Source organism: Nuphar pumila, chromosome 1 (genome assembly GCF_984573655.1).
Source record: "Nuphar pumila chromosome 1, dmNupPumi1.hap1.1, whole genome shotgun sequence".
NCBI classification, from domain to species: Eukaryota; Viridiplantae; Streptophyta; class Magnoliopsida; order Nymphaeales; family Nymphaeaceae; genus Nuphar; species Nuphar pumila.
The window spans coordinates 32,628,540-32,649,231 of record NC_143249.1 but is presented as its reverse complement, the minus strand read 5'-3'; the positions used below and the strand labels follow the sequence as shown (position 1 = coordinate 32,649,231).

Sequence of the window (20,692 nt, the reverse complement as noted above, 5' to 3'; positions counted from 1 at the left end):
ATATATATATATATATATATACCCTCCCCGCACCCAAGTTTTTTTAAAGTGTCACATCGCTGCACCCACACTTGTTTCCACACCCGCACCTATGTGACATAGACTACAAGTGAAATTTATGAAAATATTATCATATTTTTTTCCATTTTTTTAATTTTATAATATTTTTAGTTTTTTTGTTCAAAAAATGCCTAGGTTTTCTTGGAAAAGGCCATTTATTTTACTCTCTTGTGGAAAAAACTTGATGACATTATCTCAAGAACTACATTGGTAACTCTACTGAGTGTGTGAGTGTATTCTCCAGATCTTTTTGTTTTTTCAATTTACATTTTAAACTATTTTTAGAACAAAAAGGAAATTGTGATAAACTTCAAAAAGGTAAAATGAAAAATATCATGATAATTTACTCAGATACTGAATTCTTAATTTTAATTTCTATTATTAGTTATTTTATTTTTAAGTCTTCCATGTCTTTCTCGTGAATTACTACATTCTTTCGAGAAAAAAACTTCCCAATAGTATTGTGGAATCCTTTTTTTTTTTCTGCAATATCTAATTTTATCATTGATAATTTTAGAGTTCCTGGACCCCTCTCTCTCAAGTTGTTACAAGTTCACAACAGTATCATGTTCCACCATGACTGCCATTATCTTCACCATAACATATACTCATTTGTCAGTAAGGCCATCACCAGACAATGATATGAAATTGTATGAAGAATTTTATACTGTCAAAAGTCAAAAGCATGTCATGATCAGGGGTTATTGAGATGGCTACCTTAGTCCAGCGCTTGAAGTACTCTTTTATCTTACTTTTTTCATAAGGCACAAAAAATGTGTATATATGAACTAAGAAGTAAAGAATAAAAAGATAGCATGCATCACTGGCAATAATATATTGGATTATCTATTATGGGTATTAACATAATCATGTATTCAGTGTGCAGTTATCGACATATGTAAGCCTATAATCGGTTGAACATGAGCAAGATTACTTGGATACAGGAGCAGTTTTATTACATAGATTAAAAACCAAAGAGATCTATTGTTTTAAACTTTAAGATATGTTCTCTTTTTTTCCCACTATGTTTACAACTTGGGATAAAAAAATTAAAACTTTCGAAACAAATTGATTTATGTTGGCTCTAGTTTTATAAAACCCGTGGAAAATATTGAAAAGAAACAATTTTGACCAGGTGACAGCTGACTTGGTAATTGACTAGTTAGGTGATGCAGAAAATGTAGATAGATCTTCTATAGGAAGAACGGGGATGATCCACCCACTAAATAGTCTACTCCTTCAAAATCTCTATGTTAAATATGTTTTTTTTTGAAAATTTTGATCGTATTAGATGTGATCTCCATGGTTGAAAACATACAAATAGACTCTTGGATCAAACTTTTTTGATGTGTACGTAGGATTTTAAAAGGTTTCAAAAATCAATGGTTCTGAAATTTTCTGTTATAAAATATTACCTACAGATAAAAAAAATTTTGTTCCAAGAGTCTATTCATATGTTTTCAACCATGAAGATCACATCCATATGGTCAGATTTTCCTAAAAACATATTTAGTCTAGAGATTTTGAAGGGGAAGACAAGGGCTGGACCATTTATCGGGTTTCCCATCCCTCTTCTCTTCTATAGGAATGCTAGCACCTTACATTAGCAAGATTGCTCTCTCTCTCTCTCTCTCTCTCTCTCTAGGATATACACAGAGTGACCATAATACTGAATTGTTGATCATGTTATTTTTCTGAAACCAGGAGTGATTCTTTTGATAGGAAGGGACCCAATAGTGAAGCTTTCAAAGCTGGACAAATGTTGCCTGTCAGAAGATCCAAAGGTGCTGCTGTAGGCGAACTTGTTGAAATGTTACAGAATGCGGTCCCACTGAGACAGGATGGAAATTGTTCATACCAGCAATCTCAAGCCTCCAAACCTCAAATGTTGGATCCAAAGTCAAACCAAGCAGGAGAATTGGAAACTGAGCAACCTGCTTACCCAAGCATTGTCTCAAATTCAGGGGTTGGCTCTTCAGTATTTCTCTTGTCAAAGACCAAAGCTGATGCAATCGGAGAACTTAAGTGCTACAGTAAAATGAAAGAATTGTTACTTCGGCAGGGTGGACCTTAAATGTTGGATTGCGACTTCATAATCTGGATTCAGGCATGATACTGGCTTACTCGTGTATATATGCACAGGTTCTTTTTTTTCGATGATCCATGGCGCCTTGGATTATGTTCCCATCGACATCCTGCTGTCATATGCAAATTGAGGTACTTTTGCTCAGTACTGAAATATTCTTCATATTGGTGAGCTTATGGCATACATGTGATTTTCATATTCTTAGATCCAGAGTAACAGGTTGAGCTTTTTCTTCTTTATATATATATATATATATATATATATATATATATATATATATATATATATATATATATAAAGTACTTCCCCCTCTTGGCAAAAGATGTGAATAGTGCAATGTATCAGTGTTTGTAGGGGTGCCCCCTGCTTGTGTAAATATTTTTGATCTGGAAAGGGTGCGAAGAGGAACTTTGTTACTGTAAATAACAATGAGATGTGTAGTCATGTTTGATATTTCACTCATATTTTCTTTTCTCAGTTCACATTTTGCTTTCATTTGCGCACTTGAGGCATGTTTAAGGGCATATTTTCATTGCGTGGAAAGTGGGCAGTTTCCGCAGAAATGCATAGGCGCCCGTGCCATTTCTGTGGGCCCCACAATGCAATGCCAACACCATTTTACAAGCTGGACCCCCCTTTCCACAGATTCATTTCCTGTTGGGTGTGTGTGTGTGTGTGGGGGGGGGGGGGGGGGGGGACTGGATGTAAACACACTCTTAAGTGTGAGAAAATACATGGGAAAATGTTTCATATGAAAGTCCATCTCTATCTCCTAACACGGAGAAATCCTTTCCTAGATAAAACTTTCTCCCACTCATAGCCCTTCAATGTGTTTTTGTCTGTGTACCTGATGTGCTTGTTTATGTTTTGTGAACATCTAAAAATAAACAGGTGCATGACTAAAATATAAATAGTTATAGGACACACATTAAACAGATTAAGAGAACTGATTGATTACCTTTCTAAAATTGCTCAGCCACTTTCCAGAAGGTCTTGGAATATTCAGTCTCCAAAGTTTGTGTGAATGGCATCCTTGATTGACGCTCTCTTATGGAAGAAAAAAGTTTCCTCATCACGCAAGTTTTGGTCATGAGGAATCTTTAAGACCCTGACTTGACAATCCAATTTGGACGCATGTATGATCAGGGGAGCACAGAAAACAGTCCGTACTACAGAACGGGCCACATGCAAGTGCACCACACACAGAGCAAACATGAGTGAAACAATGCCAGGAGTACATGAACACCAACACCACCATTGACATCTATAGGAAATGATAATGCATTGGTTAACATATATTTTAATTGGGCTGTTAGGTTGTGGTGTAGCTACTTAAATGGGTGAATTTCCGGTAGCTCTCTCTCTTTTAATAGGATCCCCATATAGGTATCTCTCTCTCTTTTAATAGGATCCCCATATGGGTATCTCTCTCTTTCTGTAATGTCTCCATATGATCCCACATAGCTTTCTTAATCTCTCTTGTATCATTCCCGTAGAATCCCTATATAAATAGTTTTCCTAATCTCTCTCTCTCTCTCTCTCTCTCTCATGTCTCCATATGATCCCACATAGCTTTCCTAATTTCTCTTTGTTATCATTCCCATAGAATCCCTATATAAATAGCTTTCCTAATCTCTCTCTCCACATAAACTATCATCTCCATCACCACCATTACAGCCTCTATCAGCACTACCATCGCCACCACCACAGCCTCTATCACCATCATCACCACCACCACCATCATCACTATTACCACCACTCATACTTGCCTCTTTTTCTTTTCATTTTACTTTAAATAATTGGTAATCCAAATATTTACTAGATTAAAAATAAAAGGACGATTCTTTTTTATAAAATGTGATTTAATTTATTCATTAAACAATAAATAAAAATAGATCCAATCAGGGCCTTAAAAAGTCAAAACACAATTAATTTTTTGTTCACTAATGCCCCTAATCCCTCCTTTATAGTATAGTGTGTGTATATAGAGAGAGAGAGAGTAGGGGGTAAATGCCTACTACGAGCAAATGGGATTTTTTGAGGTGTTTTTTCACAAATCTGACCCTGCAGATGTGTTTGACATAGTCGATTTTCTAAAAAATGATACTTGGATAATGTTTTTTTGATGAGAAAATGTGAATTTTTAAGCTTTAATATTTATGAAAATTTTAGACCATCGATTTTCAACCCTTTTAAAAATCTATCCACTTGTCTTAATTAGATAATCCAAGAGTTTATTCCTATAAAATCAATCATGTAGAACACCTGTATAGTCAGATGTGAGAAAAACATACAACGGGGGCTCCTCAGCTAGTGCACGACACCTTGTGTTGGGATGTAGCAGGTTCAAAACCCAATGGTATAGTTATAACTGGTAAGGGTCTGCGTAACCCCAGCTTGCCTTTCAAAAAAAAATTGAGAAAAACATTAAAAAAACCTTCGGGTAAGCTGGTGGTATTCACAGATCAGAGTAGACAGATACCCCCTACTCTCTCTCTTTTAGAATTTGAGAACTTTGGTGTGAACTAGGCATTTTCGATCACTCTTTTGCAAATCCGACCTTGCAGATGTGTTTGACATGGTTTATTTGCTAGGAATCAACTGTTAGATCGTGTTTTCTTAGCAAAACAAACATGATTTTTGCATGCTTAATTATTTACTCAAATTCTTAGCCTTTGATTATCAAGCCTTAAAGAAAATCATGCTTATGCATCGTAATCAGATGATCCAACAGTTGATCCCTATAAAACCAAATATGTAAACCACGTAAAACTCATGAAAATCTCAGTTCACACAAAAGTTCTCATATTCCATATGCAGCAATGAGTGGCTCCCAAGCAGTTTATATCCTAAACACTTCTAAAAGACAGTTGCATGTGTTTTTTTTTTTAATCTATATTGTGAATATCATTACTTGTTCCCTAAAAACCATGCTTTGGATAGAATGGATCAACTAAACACTTTGATGTTTATTTAAACAAGTTTTTGGTGTAATATGAGATGTTGATTTTCTATTGCCCCAAAAATGCCTTATTTAATAGACGTTGCTATTAAGCTGTAACTTATAAAGAATACCTCTCTCTCTCTCTCTATATATATCTCTCTCTCTCTCTCTCTCTCTCTCTCTCTCTCTCTATATATATATATATATATATATATATATATATATATATATATATATATAAACTAGCAAGTTTTGGTGTTTGGATATTTTTATTTTTAATTTTTCAACAACTTTTTTATAAATTTAATGAGAAATTACTTCTTTTTTCAAAAGCTAAGAGGGCCTACTTTTTTTTATACTGCTTATTTTTCCTTCATTTCACCCTCATCACCAACATCATTGCCACCTACACCACTACCAAATAGGGGTGGGCATCGCCCAGTCTGTTTAGAGCTCGGCAGGCTTTAAGTGCGGCCCGACTCTGTTCTTAACTGGCTTGGGTTTGAAGAGCTGCCCATGGTCTGGCTCATTGGCCCAATGTGAAGCGGGCCGGGTCCGACCCAACGCAAATTCATTTGTAATTAGTAATAATTAATAAGTTTTCAACTTTCCATGAACCAATTAATTATATTTCTAGTTTCTATAAAATTAATGTAACTAATTAGGTAAATAGTAATAGTTATCAAGTTACTATGCAATAGTTAATTTAAATTTTTTTATATTATTAAAAAATAATAAATAACTCAGGCCCATCGGGTCATCCCGATAGCCCACGAGTCAGCCCAAGCCCGACCCACGTATATAACACGCCCAACCCTAAAACCTTGGCCCAAACCCGACCCATGGTAGGCCAGGTCAGCTTGGCCCATCGGACTGCCCGGCCCGTTGCCCACCCCTAACTACCAATCCCACCATCATTATGACATCATCACCACCATCTTACAAAATGTGCTTTAATATATGTAAACATTAAATAAAAGCATATCCAAAGGGCCTTTGAAAACCAAAGAAACAAATTGAACTTGTCATTTTTTCAAATGTGTGCAAAGATAGATGTGCATAATGCCTTTCTTCCTAGTGATCTTCATGAGAAAAGTCTACATGGTTATTCCCTAGGGGTAGTACTTGGGGAAGTATTTGGTTTGCAAGCTCAACAAGTCTCTTTATGGTACGAAGCAGGCACTGCAAAAGTGGTTTGCCAAATTTTCTCAAGCACTTATCAAATACAAGTTTTCTCAATCTAAGGCAAACTATTCATTGTTCACCTTAGTTCTAAACACAACTTATATTGTAGGTTTGGTGTATGTTGATGATCTCATAGTAGCAGGTAATTATGTGAATGCTATTGCAAATCACAAGTATATGAATCAGGCATTTCATATGAAAGACATTGGACCTCTAAAGTATTTTTTTGGGATTGAGGTTACCATGTCCAAATTGGGTATTTTCTTTTCCAAGAGAAAATACACTTGAGATTCTAGATGAAGTTGTTTTGTTAGCATCCAAACCAGCATTTTCCTATACATCCGACTTAAATTGTCTTCAATTGAGGAAGATCTCTTGGAAAATCCAACTTATTACTGAAGATTGGTAGGGCGGCTAATTAAATTAAACATTACACATCCATATATTTTGTTCTCGATTCACATTCTGAGCAGATTTATGCAATACCCACGACGCCCACATATGGATAGGGATGGCAGTGGACCGGGGGAAAGCGGGGCCCCGCCCCGCCTCGCCCCGTTTGGACCGGGGATGAAGGGTATGAAACGGGGATGGAGGCGGGGGTGGAGGATAAAATCCATCCCCGCCGCGGAGGCGGGGCGGGGGTGGATGTGCACTTTTCCCCGCCCCGCCCCGTTCCCGTCATGATCCCCGCCTAATCCCCGCCCCGACCACTTTTCCCCGCAATATCCCCGCCCCGCCCCGCCTCATCCCCGTTTGGACCGGGGATGAAGGGTATGAAACGGGGATGGAGGCGGGGGTGAAGGGTAAAATCCATCCCCGCCGCGGAGGCGGGGCGGGGCGGGGCTGGAGAATAAAATTTTGAGGCGGGGCGGGGGTGGAAACCTTGTCCCCCGCCCCGCCCCGCCCCACTGCCATCCCTACAAATGGATGCAGTTTTGAGAGTAGTTCAATATCTCAAGAAAAATCATGGTCAAGGAATCCTACTGTCATCCTCATCTGAACTTCAATTAAGAGCATTTTGTGACTCTGATTGGGCAAGTTGTCCAGAATCTATATCAATCAACAACTAATTATCCCATTTTCTTGGGAAACAATGCTATTTTATGAAAAACTAAGAAGCAACATGCAGTATCCCGATCATTAGCAAAAGTTGAATACAAATCCATGGCTAATGTAGTGTGTAAAGTGGTGTGGTTGAAGTAAATCCATCACCGAATTTTTAAAGAAGCTACCCAACTACAATTATCTTTACAAATTGCTTAAGAAAAGCACAAAATAAAAGGAAAACACAGGAAATAAAGAGAAAATAGGAAATTAAAGAAGAAGAGAATAATTGATTTATCTTATTCAACTCTAATCAATAGAGAGATTCCCCATCTATAAATAGGTGAGATTTTACCTAATTTTAATTAGAGTAAATTATCTAATATGATAAACTTTTAAAAAGATAAGATTTATCCTAAAAATATGGATCCGATATAGTGATCCAAACACAAGAACCAAAATAGAAATCTAAAATGAAAATAGATCCAATTGGATCCTTATGGACCCAGGTCTTCTACTTCGCTCCTGCATCAGTCTCCCGAGGTTAGAGAAGACTTGCCCTCAAGTCTGGATCCCCTTTGTGCTTTTTTCAAACCCATTCCACCTTTGGGGTTATGGGCCCACAATTCAGAACTAGATCCTCATCACACCACAAACTGAGCAGACCAAGCAAAATCTACTTTAATATGTACTTGAAAACTTGGAACATTCTTCTCGAACTAACCAAAGTCACACAAGATGCCTCCAATGTAAAACGTGTCAAATGGATCTGGAGCAGATGCCTGAGACAAAATTTGGATCCACTATAAAGGAATATCATTTATAGCCATTTGTAGAAGCTCATACTGATTCAATTTGAGAAGTCTAAGGTCTTAAATGGGTTTAGGTTGTAGAATATGAATTTAGGGTTTGGATCCTGTATATGTTTGGGTATGGGTATGATTTTCGAAAGGTCACTTTGGATTGGGCCAGATGGATCTATGTTTGGATCATTAGGGCCTAAGATGGATTCAAGCATATCCACTAAAAGAGGTTTGGAGCCATTAAGAGGTCTTGGATTCAAATCATCTTTAATTGGGTTTGGGACTTCATATAGGGCTTGAATGGATTTAAATGAAAGTTCATTTAAGGTAGGTTCTAAAAAAGTATTATCTATTTTGGTTTTGTCGTCTTTTAGGCTAAAGGTAAAGGGTAGTTTGTAATATCCGAATTTTTCAATAATTTTTCTTGATTTTTTGAATTTTCGTACTATGTGCTAAAATAAAATCTCAAATTTTAAGTAAAAAGAATGCATTGGAGGGCTTGCAGAGTTTAGAATAATAATAATAATAATAATAATAATAATAATAATAATAATAATAATAATAATAATAATAATTATGTATAAAAATAACCCCGCACGCCTAGGGTTTCTAGAAAATTCAAAGTACATTTTCTTAAATCGTTTCTCTTAAAATTCGGATTTACCTTAGGGAAATAAATTAAAATAAATGAAAGATTTTAAAAATTTATTTATGAAATTTAATTAGGCATGAATTTAATTAAGTTACGTGTATTAGCATTTCATGTGATTTACAAGTTCATTTAGGAAAAATTTTATTTAAATTTAAAATAAATTTAAATAGAATTAAGTTGAAATTTAATGGAATAAATTTCAAAAATTAACTAAAATTTATAAAATGGTAGTACTTCATAGGTGGGCCATCACATCCTCTGGGGCATACCAATTTAAAGTTTAAATTGTTAAAAATAAAAACAAGTTTGAAAATGAAGTTAAAATCAAACTTACCAAAAAATAAAGCAAAGGGTTGAAAAAGTCATAACTTGCTATTTTTCAAAACTAAACCCTATGAGGGGTGTAACCATTTTTAGGTAGGGGTGGACCATGAGGAGAATAGGAAAGAAAGAAGGAAAGAAAAAAAAAGAAAAAAAATGGATTAGTCAACTTTCTTGCCAAGCAAATAAGTTGCTAAGTTTTGTAAATTGGAAAGAAAGGATCCCATAGGGGTGTCGACCAACCCTATGGACACCCTCTATTTGATATTAATAGTATGTATTATACATATAATACATTATACTATATAGGCTATACTTATTAGAAAGGGGAAAAAAAGAAGAAAAGAGCTTAGAAAAAAAGAAAAGGAAAGAAAGGAAGTAAAGTTTTTTTTTAGATTTGGTAAGTTACCCTTGATTGAGATCAAGGGCTGGGATTTAATCCAGCTCTTAATCTTTACTCAAGTTCTATAAATGTAGAGGAGGGGCTCACGCCCCCCCTATTTGATTGTTTTCCCCCAATACCCTACCTCTTCTCCCCTTTCTCTCCCTTTTTCACACCCAATCCCTTTGTGTCTTCTCTCTTGGGTATACAAGAGAGGGTTTCACGTGGTTGAGGAGGGTTTAATCGAGTTTGTGGTACATGTGGACCGGTTGGTACGTGCAAAAAGATCAACCAATGCGCATAGGATCAGATTTTTTGATAAAAAGTAGGTGAATCTATACTTCTTTTATAAAACATAATTCGTAACATGAATTTCATTGATTTTTCAAAGACATGGACCCTAAACCAACCCTTATATATGTGGTTTTGGCTTAGGGCTATCAAAAGATGAAAAAAGAATAGCTTTTTGAAGGAAAACCATCTTGAAAATATGTTTTTTCCCAAAAAAACAGTTTCTCAGAAAATAAAACTGTAAATTTTTAAAACCATAAATTAGGCTAATATTGTAGATGTCCTGTAATTTTTTTTCAGATTTGCATGGTCAAAATTTTGAGATATTGTGATTTTTGTCATGTCAGGTTTTAAAAAAAAAATGGTAAATTTACGAAAATCATGAATTTCATAGTTGGATTCATGCAATATTTAATTGTAGTTGATAGATTATGTTCGTGTGTATATTTTGTGATTTTTGTAGATTTTTTTAATTTTTAATTTTATGTAAATTCCATGATTTATTTGTTTAATTGAGTATTTTGCCGAAGTAAATTCTGAGGAAATAAATCACGATCCAGACGGGTGTATTTTTTTGAAAAAATGGTTGAGAAAAAAATGATTTGTCAAATTTAGAATATATTAACCTTAAATGTGTGATCCTATTCAAAGTTTAAATTAATTTATGTCAAAAAAATACGGGTGTAAGAATTCAGATGACTCGGTTTAACCCCACCCGAATGCATATACCCGATATTACTGTTTTTCGGCCAGTAAAATGCTTATAACTTTCTCGTCTAGAAGAGTTTTGGTGAGCGATTTATTGCATTGAAAGGTTAACAAAATTGCACACCTATTGTGAAATTTTGGGGTCTATTCATGGAATGAGCATGGTTATGTGATAGTCAAAACAGAATATGACAAGCCTATAGAAAGACGTTCATAACTCCCTCATACAAATTTTTTTTTATGAACAGTTTGCGGCTACAAAAAGTTGACAAAATTTTTTATGATCTGTGAAAATCTTAGCTTTTTTCATTGATTGAATTTTTTTTTGTTAATTCTGTAACAGTCAGAAATAATTGAGATTTTTGTAAATTGAAACCGGTCTAAGGACCAAACTCTGATACTTGGGTAGTTACTTAAGTGTTTCAAAAATTTGCTTATTTCAACCAATGTATAGAATGTATATGCATGAGAATGTCTGATTTTATGCGGGGTATAATATGACTATGATAAGCCCTGCATGTATCAATGAAAAATACGTTGCCCAAAGGGGGGCTATGCGCAAGTAATGTACCGAAGAGTCCAAATTGCGTAATGTGATTATGAGTGTTAATGGAATCCTTGCTGAAATTGTATGAAATTCTCTATAATTATGATTATGATGATGATAATGTTGTTATGTATGTATGGATAGATGCCAAGAATTGAATGAGATTTGCATTTATATATATGCACATGTTTCTATTTAAAAGCATGAATGAATGAATGTTTCAATGCCAATGCTTTATATATGCATCTACTGCCCTATAAGAGGCTAAATCCTTTGAAGGGATTCAATCATGATTTCATGTAAGACATTAAGTGTAACAACACCAACTCGTACTCGTTAAAAAGTGACAAATTTTTTTTTAAACTATTACAGAAACATTTTAAAAAATCTGGTGCCTTTACAGTTATAACACATCCACAGGGGTCTTATATTACCATCATCCAAACCAAACTAACTTTATTAATAAAAATTATATAGTCTGAAGACGTAAGCAAAGGAATATAAATAAATCAAAACATGGAGCCACACTCTCTCAAGAAGAATCTGTCAAGTAGTCGTGTAACTCTCATAGTTCCTCGTAAAAGTAGGTCCCCTCACTAGGCTTTAGAGACTGTGAAAAATACAAAAGTAGAGGTGTCAGAACCAAAGATCCTGTGTATAGGTCCCTCTAATGAAACAAATAAGTAAAAAAATATAAATAAGAATCATGCAATATTTTAGAGGAATATAATTATGATAAATTCATAATTTAAATAATCATTCAAGCAATATGGAATAATTGCTCAGCAAGTGAACAATTATTATCAATATCTAACATTAATTAAGCAGTAAAAAACATTTATCACGCATTAGGGAGCAAATATCGTGCAATAATTAATTTAGCACAAGTAAGGAAACAAATAAATATGTATCATCTAATGCATAACAGGAATATGCATGATTTTAGTGCACATGCATGAATAAATTATTATCTTTTATCAGAGTTTTTTTATATGCATGTCCCTATTAATGCATACAAACTTTACTTCCTCTTTTTATTACCGTTTCCCACGGATACTCAAAATGGGTAAATAATTCTCGAGGTCAAGTTAGGTCTTCAATTGTAGCTTAACACACAACTTGTATTTTATTACTGGGTTTCACACTCAGCCATCGACCGATATCAGGAATCAACACCATCCATCGAAACATTAGAAATCAACATCTAATGTCAAAACATTATGAAAATCAATATCCACTAATGTCACTTTCTTGGTATACCAAAAATAATAGTTATGCCTACACACCATTTTTAAGAAAAGTGGTGAAATTTTCCTAAAACCGTGACTAGGAGGTGAACCACCTAGTTGAGTTTAGGGGCACAACAACGCACACAGAGTTTTAGTATCCTCATGAATCTTCAAAATAGAAAGTTCAGGATTCCCACACTAAAGAAAGGACATCGAGGAAGTGTATATTATACTGTTTTCCTTTTTTTATCTTTTTATTTATTCAATTTCTTTATTTTGCAAATCAACATGCAAAATCAATAACACACTTTTCGCAAATCAGCATAAAAAATCATTACGAGACCACAACCCGTGGCAACATGAAACAGTGCAATTAGAACAATAATATCAAGTTTGATTTTTGCAATGCATACAAACAACTAAACAAGGAACAATACATGCTCAAGGCTCACACGAACTACAATGATCCACTATTGACCATTGATGCATCCATATGCAAAAACCATAAAGAACATGCCACTTATGCATTCTTTTCACATGCTTTACAATGCACATTTACATATGCTGAACAAGGATGTGCATTAACAACAAAACTATTATACATGTGTTCATATAATCATGTCATTTACATGCTTTTATTCATGAATCATTTCAACTAAACATGAAATCACTCATGCAATTATGCACGTGCCAAAACACATAAATTTTGGGTTTGCACATGCATATAAAGTAGCTTTACATTAACACCTTGATCATGCATAACATATCAAGTCTAAGCATGTGAAAAATATCATTCTTTTGCATGCATAAGGCTAAGTCTAAGACAAATAGCAAATCTGGAAATTAACATGCATAATTGAGTTCTTGTTCTAGATTCACATAAGCACATAGAGCGAGCACAAATTAAAAGTTTACATATACTAATTTGACCCTCACTTATGCATAAAATGCATACAGCCACATACGAAATCTGAATGTTTTTCACATAAGCAATTCAAGCATTTTGTCCAAAGGAAGGTGCATTTTCAAACACATGATAATATATATATATATATATATATATATATATATATATATATATATATATATATATATATATATATATATATATATATATATATCTATCTTTTTTTTGCCAATCGAACCCAACCATCCCAGTCGACAAGGCATGACAGACCCAACACTTACCCAGTTAAACCTGGTTCAGCTGGGTCGGCAACACCCTGCTAGCACAATAAAAAAAACTTTATACTTTTCTATTTTTTTTATAGGACTATATAGGTTGGGCCTGGCAGGGTCTCTCAGGCATGTACCAGTCTAGTCGAGTGGCTGGGCTGGGCCTAACCGAGCCAAAGCCTGCCCAGCTCGGCTGGGCTACCAGGCAGCCCGACTACAACAAGCTTGAATAAAGTATTTTTTTTTAAAATATCAATCCTTTTAAAATATCTGGTATTTTTTTACAGTATGTCAGCCTAGCCAATGGGTCGGCTAGGTCTAGACTATACCAGATTTCAGTCCAACCGAGTGGCTGGCCTGGTAGAGTCTGCTAGGCTTGCACCAACCTAGCCAAGTGGTTGGGCTTGGCAGGGACTGCCAGACCTACTCTAGCCGAGCCACTCAAAACCCAAAAATTTATGCATATATAATATCTTTGTCAAATGTACATGCATGTACATATTTTAAAAATTTAGGTATTCATATGTATGCACAGTCAAACTCATTCATGCATGTACTAAACATATTTACCTTCAAGAAACAAGCATATACTGATTTTTTTTGCATTCACATTTTTACGTGAAATTAAAAAGAGAATCAATAGTCATGCACATGCAACAATACATGTTGTTCTAATCATGAACAATAATCACAACAAAATTTTTGTTTTATCAGGACAATATGCATAAACAAAAAGTATTCTAACTATATGCAGATCACATACATGTTTCTTTTCAAACTATAGTCCTCTAGATCTGGACCAGATCTGCACATGTTAAAACATGACAGATCGGTCCAGCTCTAGGGATCTGTGACACTTTATACTATATATATATATATTGATATATGTATTTTCCCCCAAAACAAACCCCAGAAAGAGAAAACTCGTTAATCTCATCAGTGTATATTAGAGTAAATATTCAGATTTACTCTTTTTTCATAGATTTTCACTAAAATCTTATATGGAAATCCAATCCATGTTTTTTTTCTCATTTTAAACAAGAGAAGAAACCCATACCTTATTCATAGATTGAAAAATTAAAATGGATGGATGAAACACCGGATGTCTAGATGTGAAGAAGGCCTCCTCTATGCTCTTCTCCTTCTCCCTTTTCTCTCTCTCTCTCTCTCTTTCTTCCTCCCTCTTTGGGGTTCACATTTTTTTTATCTAGATATAGATAACAAGGGGGGTGACACCCCCTCTTATCCATCCAGCCCTTCTAGAGAGGGATAGAGGCTAATCCCTAATTGAGACTCACTCTCTCTCACTCTTCTTTTCAAAAGATTTAAAACTCTATTATGTTGACTTTTCAAATCTTTTTTTCTAATTTAATTAAACTTTCTCAAACCTTCTTTAGCCTAATATACCTATATAAGGAATCTTCTAAGGAGTCCTAAACAACTTAACAAAATAAATTTTAGAATTAATTAATTAGATAAATATTAATATTTAAATATCTGGAAACTTTTAGAGGGTACCTTATCCCTATGGGAGTCCTTTTAACTCTAGTTAACTTCAATTTAAATATAAAAATTACATTTAAAGTTGTATTTTTGTTGGGTATGGGTTTCAAATCTGGATTCAGATCCAAATCCATATCCAAACTCCAATTGGGTCATGGGCTGGATCAATTCCTAATTAATATGTGTCTTGGACAGAGTCTAGATCCATATTAATTTGGATCAAAAGCATTTGATCCAATCCAATCCATATCCGGACCTTCTCGTCGAGGCAACTTTTTTTTGAAAAATTATGGGTTTTGGGCCAACCGTAGCCTGAATTCTAAAAAGTAAAATATCATTACGCTCAAAATTTTGAGATGCATCCAATGATATATAACTTGAATTTTGCCTTTGAAATTCGTCTAAATTTAACCCAAATTTTACTTAAATTTAAAGGTTGAAAATAAAACTTTTTATCACCTTTCGATTGGTTTATCTAGACCTTGTTGATGAGACTTGGGCCAAGCCTAGACTCAAAGAACATCAGCCTAAAATCAAGATTCTACCGATTTTTTTTTATACTTAGCCAAATTTTAAAAAAAATTTAAATTTAACTAAGTGTGAAAAGTACACGATATTACATTAAGTAATAAAGTAAAAAATGCAACATCAAAAGTAAAAGACACTTGCTGGGAAAGTGGCAAGTGGTACAAAACTTCATGGGATAAGTTATGTTTTGAGCATAAAAGGTTGCTCCTCTCCTCCTACAATTTTATGGGGAAACCTCTACAATAGACTACAGCGTAGAGGATAAGATACTCATGAGTGAAAATCTAATGCATCAAAATTAAAGGTATTGGGAATCAAGGTTGTTAAATGCGATGAGGCGAAGCGAGGCATTGAGCATGTTATGAAGCGAAGCGTAAGCCTCGAGGCGTTGAAGCATAAGCTTCATGATCAAAATAATAAAATATATAATATTAATAAAATAGCATTGGTAAATGGTTTTTTAATATAAATATACATATATGAGTTTGTTATATACATATATGAGTTTGTTTGATGGTTGATTTAGTAAATATAAGGTTTTTGATGGACTTGAAAAATAAATAGCTCCTAATTTTTTAAATTATAACCTTGAATTTGTTTCCATCAAAAATGGCCTAAACAAATTTTTTTTTATTAGTGATGCATATAAATATTTTTTTCTTGGACATATCAAATGCATACATGCAATAGAACCATCATGAAACTATAGTTTTTCAGCAATGCACTTTTGCCCATATCTCTTACTTATATACAGGTATATGTAAATTTAAGTTAGTTATACTAATGCAAGATTTTGAGTGGTTTACCACCACACAATTAATCAGGAGCTATTAATGCTATTGAAACTTGTATCAAACATTTAATTTAGCTGAAAGGGCAATCCAAACAGTGTTATATTTGAAATTATTTTAGATAATTATGTATTCAGAACGCTTCAGGTACTGACTGTGCGCCTCAGTACCTTGAGCGTGTGCCCCGCCTGTGAGGCGTACGCTTCAAGTACTGAGGCGTACGCCTCTCACAACACTGTTGGGAATTTCTCTTGAATTATCGTCCCTCACCCTATTCCTGATAAAAGGTGTCTGGCCAGATCAAAGCCACCCTTATGTATTAAAATACTCCTGCGCTACGACCCTGATCCAGTTTTCAGGCATGTGTCGTACCAACAAGGCTAAGAAGTGAAACCTAATATGTATGCATATTAGTTAGGCATTGCATGCATCATTTAAGAAAGAAAATATAATTAAAGACAAGAATCGATTCATGCATCAAAGGGCTTCTATATATGGTAAGTACATACATTTTAATTCTTCATGTATATTTATTTTATTTGATGTTAATGTGCTGTTCAATTATAATGTATGCATAATTCCTTAGTTTTGCTTAATTATCTTTATGAAAATTAGATGAGATTCTTGTTTCGTAATTTCTTTTTCAAGTTTAGTATAATCTATGCTACTGAGACGTGTTATGTTTGACCTTATGTATTTTAATATTTTCAAGGTAGTGAGTAGGTGCTTACATACGAAGGTGGGAGGTTGCGATGGAGACTGAGCATACCTTTCCTTTTCCCTTATGAATTTTTAGACTCTAATTTTTATTATTTAAATTTTAATTCAAGGATAAATGTAATTGATTATGGATAATTATGGACATTTGGTTCTATTTTATGAATGTTTGGATTAATTTTTTTAATTCCATAATTAAATGATTATGCATGAATACAGGAAGTAGCACACCAACTTTTGGACCCGATGAGTTTTTTTGTTGTTTATTGTTAAATTTTTTAAAAGGATTTAAAAAAAAAGAACCATTTTTTGGCTTATAAAAATTGGGGTGTTATATAGTTGATCCACAAACCTAACTCACATCAATTTCTTTATCTTAATCCATGTTTGATCTTTGTTTATTTTTCTATTCTTACGGTTGAATTGTACGTCCATCCACCACCATCTATCAATCTCACAAAATGCAATAGTTGCTAGGAGAACTTTTTTATGCTCTGAGATCTGGTTCACCTCGAAGGTCCGCTCCATTGCTTGAATCCAATCAAAGAATACATTTGGATCATGGCGGCCTATGAACTTTGAAATGTCCAATCCATCATCATACTCAACACACATCTAATACTCTAACTATTGGTCAACAATTTTAGGTAGGGTTTGGGTTTGATCTTGTCCAATTTGGTTCAAACAAAGTTTTGGATAAAGACGAGGCAAATTTGAAGAATTTTGGATCAGTTGGAGATTTTTGGGTCTTGTAATATTGGGTCAAGTTTATAGGGTTTGAGGTCGATCCAAAACAAGGTCAAAATTGGTTAAAACAGGTTTCAGGTCATGACTGAGTTGAAGAGGTTGAAAACCGATTCTCAGGGCATATGAATCAGCATGGGATGATGGAACAAGAAAAGAACCAAGTGATGAAAATCAATAATGTGTTGAACCAATTTTCACCCACCCACTCTCATGATGGGGAAGGGGGGTCGGGGTGGAGTTAGGATTAGGAATCCCTCCACCTGCATCCCATGGTGCACCTATGGCTGAGGTCGGGGATGACAACCATGGTTATCGCCGAATAGGGAGGAGAGAGGCCTGCAATGGCTCACTGGATGTTCTCTAGTCAACAAAGGCTATCGTCGATCATGTTTGGGTGAAGAGGGGGATGTGATAACTGTGGAGAGGAAGAGAGAGGATATATATGCACCTGTGAGGACTCTGGCTGGGGAGGGATGCTCCGACCAACTAGACTAGGTTGGCGGCAAGCTGCCAACCTAGGGCAGGTGCGTCCTTTGCCCCTTCTGATTTTTGAGAGGAAAGATATATACATGAATCTGAAAATAATTTTGATTTTTACATGACTGTGATCATATGCATGTTTGGTTGATTATATGAATGAAATTGTTTATGAATGGTGTGCCGGCAAGCATCTATTTGCATGCGTATGCACTTGGCTTAATATGCATTCATTTTGTATGTTTTGAATGTATATCGTGAACATGTTTGGAAACCGCGTGTGTTTTATGTTCAATGAAATTTTATAATTTTGCATAAATTACTTTTGAGATAGGTTGGTGGTTGGATGTGAATCACTTCGGGCCATGTATGCTAGAAGCATGTGTTGCTCTAACTGTTGTTGATTTTATTTTAAATGAGGAAGCCAAAAAAATTTGCAGCAGGCTTAACCGCTGGCAGGGCTGAGTTCTACCAGCCTGTCCAATCTAGTGGATGGTCACCAGACGTGGCCATGCTGACAGACAGGTCCTGCCTTGCCTGAAAATGCACATGAGATGAGGAGTGCGGGGCGATGAATCCTTGGCGGCTTGAACCTGGTAGAGTGAGGTGGTTGGACTGGTTCCAACCAGTAATGTAGCCGCAGTCCATTGGAGCCAGGGGCGTAGCTAGGGGGGGCAGGACTGGGCTGTAGCCCAGTCCTGCCTCCCCAAACAGTTAATTTTTTTTTTTTTTTTAAAAAGCCCAGTCCTAGCCCTGCCCTGATTCCATATGAAATAGATTTTTATCCATTTTTTAGCCCAGCCCTTACTGCAGCAAATAGTTTGATTTGTCCATATGAAATAGATTTTTATTAATAATTGTAGCCATTTTTATTTTATCTCAAATTTTTTTTTTTCGGGGGCGCTGCCCCCGAACCACCGACTATCACACAAATACAAATTTTTTTGCTACACTCCTGTTTGCCCCCCCCTCACATGAATCCTAGCTACGCCCCTGATTGGAGCTAAGTGTGGCTGCACAAGAAAGGGGCCGATGTGTTGTGAAATACTATTGAGCCATTTTGTTGGTTAAGCACACAGAGTTGTAAAGCATGTAATCGATGAAACCCCTCCTTGAATTTTGCTTCACAAATCAGATGAAATCAACAAGATCGTTCCTTGAATGGAATCAAGGCAATAATCCCTTTCTCTGATGCTACTTTGATGTAAATGTGTCACCAGATTTACGAAGAAGCTACCCAATTATGATTATCTCTATTAATTACCTAAAAAAAGTATAAAATATAAGAAAAGTATAGAAAATAAAAAGAAAAACATGAAAGTAAAAGAAAAGAGAATAACTGATTTATCTCATTCAACTGTAATCAACTAAAGAGATCCCTCGTCTATAAATAGATGAGATTTTACCTAATTCTAATTAAAGCAAATTACTCTTCAAAAAATATAAGATTTATCCTAAAAATATGGATCCGATATAGTGATCCATAAACAAAAACTAAAATAGAAATCTAAAATGAAAATGGATTCAAATGGATTCTTATATGCTCCGCTCCTGCATCAACTTGTTAGCAGACCTCCAAGTTTCACCTTCTCAAGCAGCTGATTTGTTTTGTGACAATCAAGCAACATACAATTTACCATAAAAAGACAAAGTACATAAACTTAGATTATCAGTTTATTCGAAGAAAAATGCATCAGGGGTTCGTACTATTTATGTTCAATCCAAAGAGTCTGATTTTTTTTACCAAAGCTCTTGATAATATCTTTTATGCAAGCCTGGCATTTGTGACATTGAGACAAGGATATACGATGGAACTATAGGGATCCCTATATATTCTCGTCCTTATCTCTAAGGATGGAAGCGACGTTACCAAGCTGAGAGATTCCATATTAAAGGTGATTCACGCTGAGATCTGAAAGGATTTGAATGTTGTATTTTACTTTCCATTTTTTAATTTTTTTTATTGCTGTAATTTTTGTAATTTTTCTTTCCTAGTTTTTCATCCTCATCCACATTCTGTGGATATGCTCAAGCTAATGTAATATATAATATATCATCTTTCCTGAATGAAATATCGAAGTTATCATCGCCTATCTGAGTCTCACATAGCCAATGCAATCTCAACGGCTTCAAAAAATGGAAAAATGCCCTCATGTCACTGAAATTTGTATTTTATATGCATTATATGTAAGAAGCAGATTAGGTAAGACGTTTTTTGTAAAACGCCAATGCAAAGTGAACTCTGCCCTATGTGGTGGGACCCAGTATCTACCTTTTGGATGCAGAACAAGAGAGTTGTCATATTCTGTGTTGACATTTTACAATAACCTTGTAAAATGCTGGTTTACCTTATTTGCTCTTGAAGGTTTTGTGTCTCTGTATGTGTGTGTTAAAATTTTGATTTTGGGCATCCTTGAGAACATCTTGTCATTCAATTGCTTTTTTATTTGTCACTTGTGGTTGTGAGCCTCAAACGGCAGGATGCAAGGGGCTCATAA

General features: G+C 35.0%; 1 protein-coding gene across 3 annotated transcripts in view; it reads left to right on the top strand.

Annotated features, from left to right (window-relative positions):
- Positions 1-2,569, top strand: part of LOC149848608 (autophagy-related protein 13b-like) — a 32,396-nt gene extending 29,827 nt beyond the window's left edge. Inside the window, exon 3 of one of the 3 annotated variants that reach the window (XM_089996426.1) lies at positions 1,765-2,569. In XM_089996426.1, the coding sequence (XP_089852552.1) occupies positions 1,765-2,134 (370 nt within the window). In that variant the 3' untranslated portion in view covers positions 2,135-2,569. The remainder of the gene's footprint in view (positions 1-1,764) is intronic. The other 2 variants (XM_089996436.1, XM_089996445.1) reach the window with 2 other exon arrangements.
- The last annotated feature ends 18,123 nt before the right edge of the window (positions 2,570-20,692 follow it).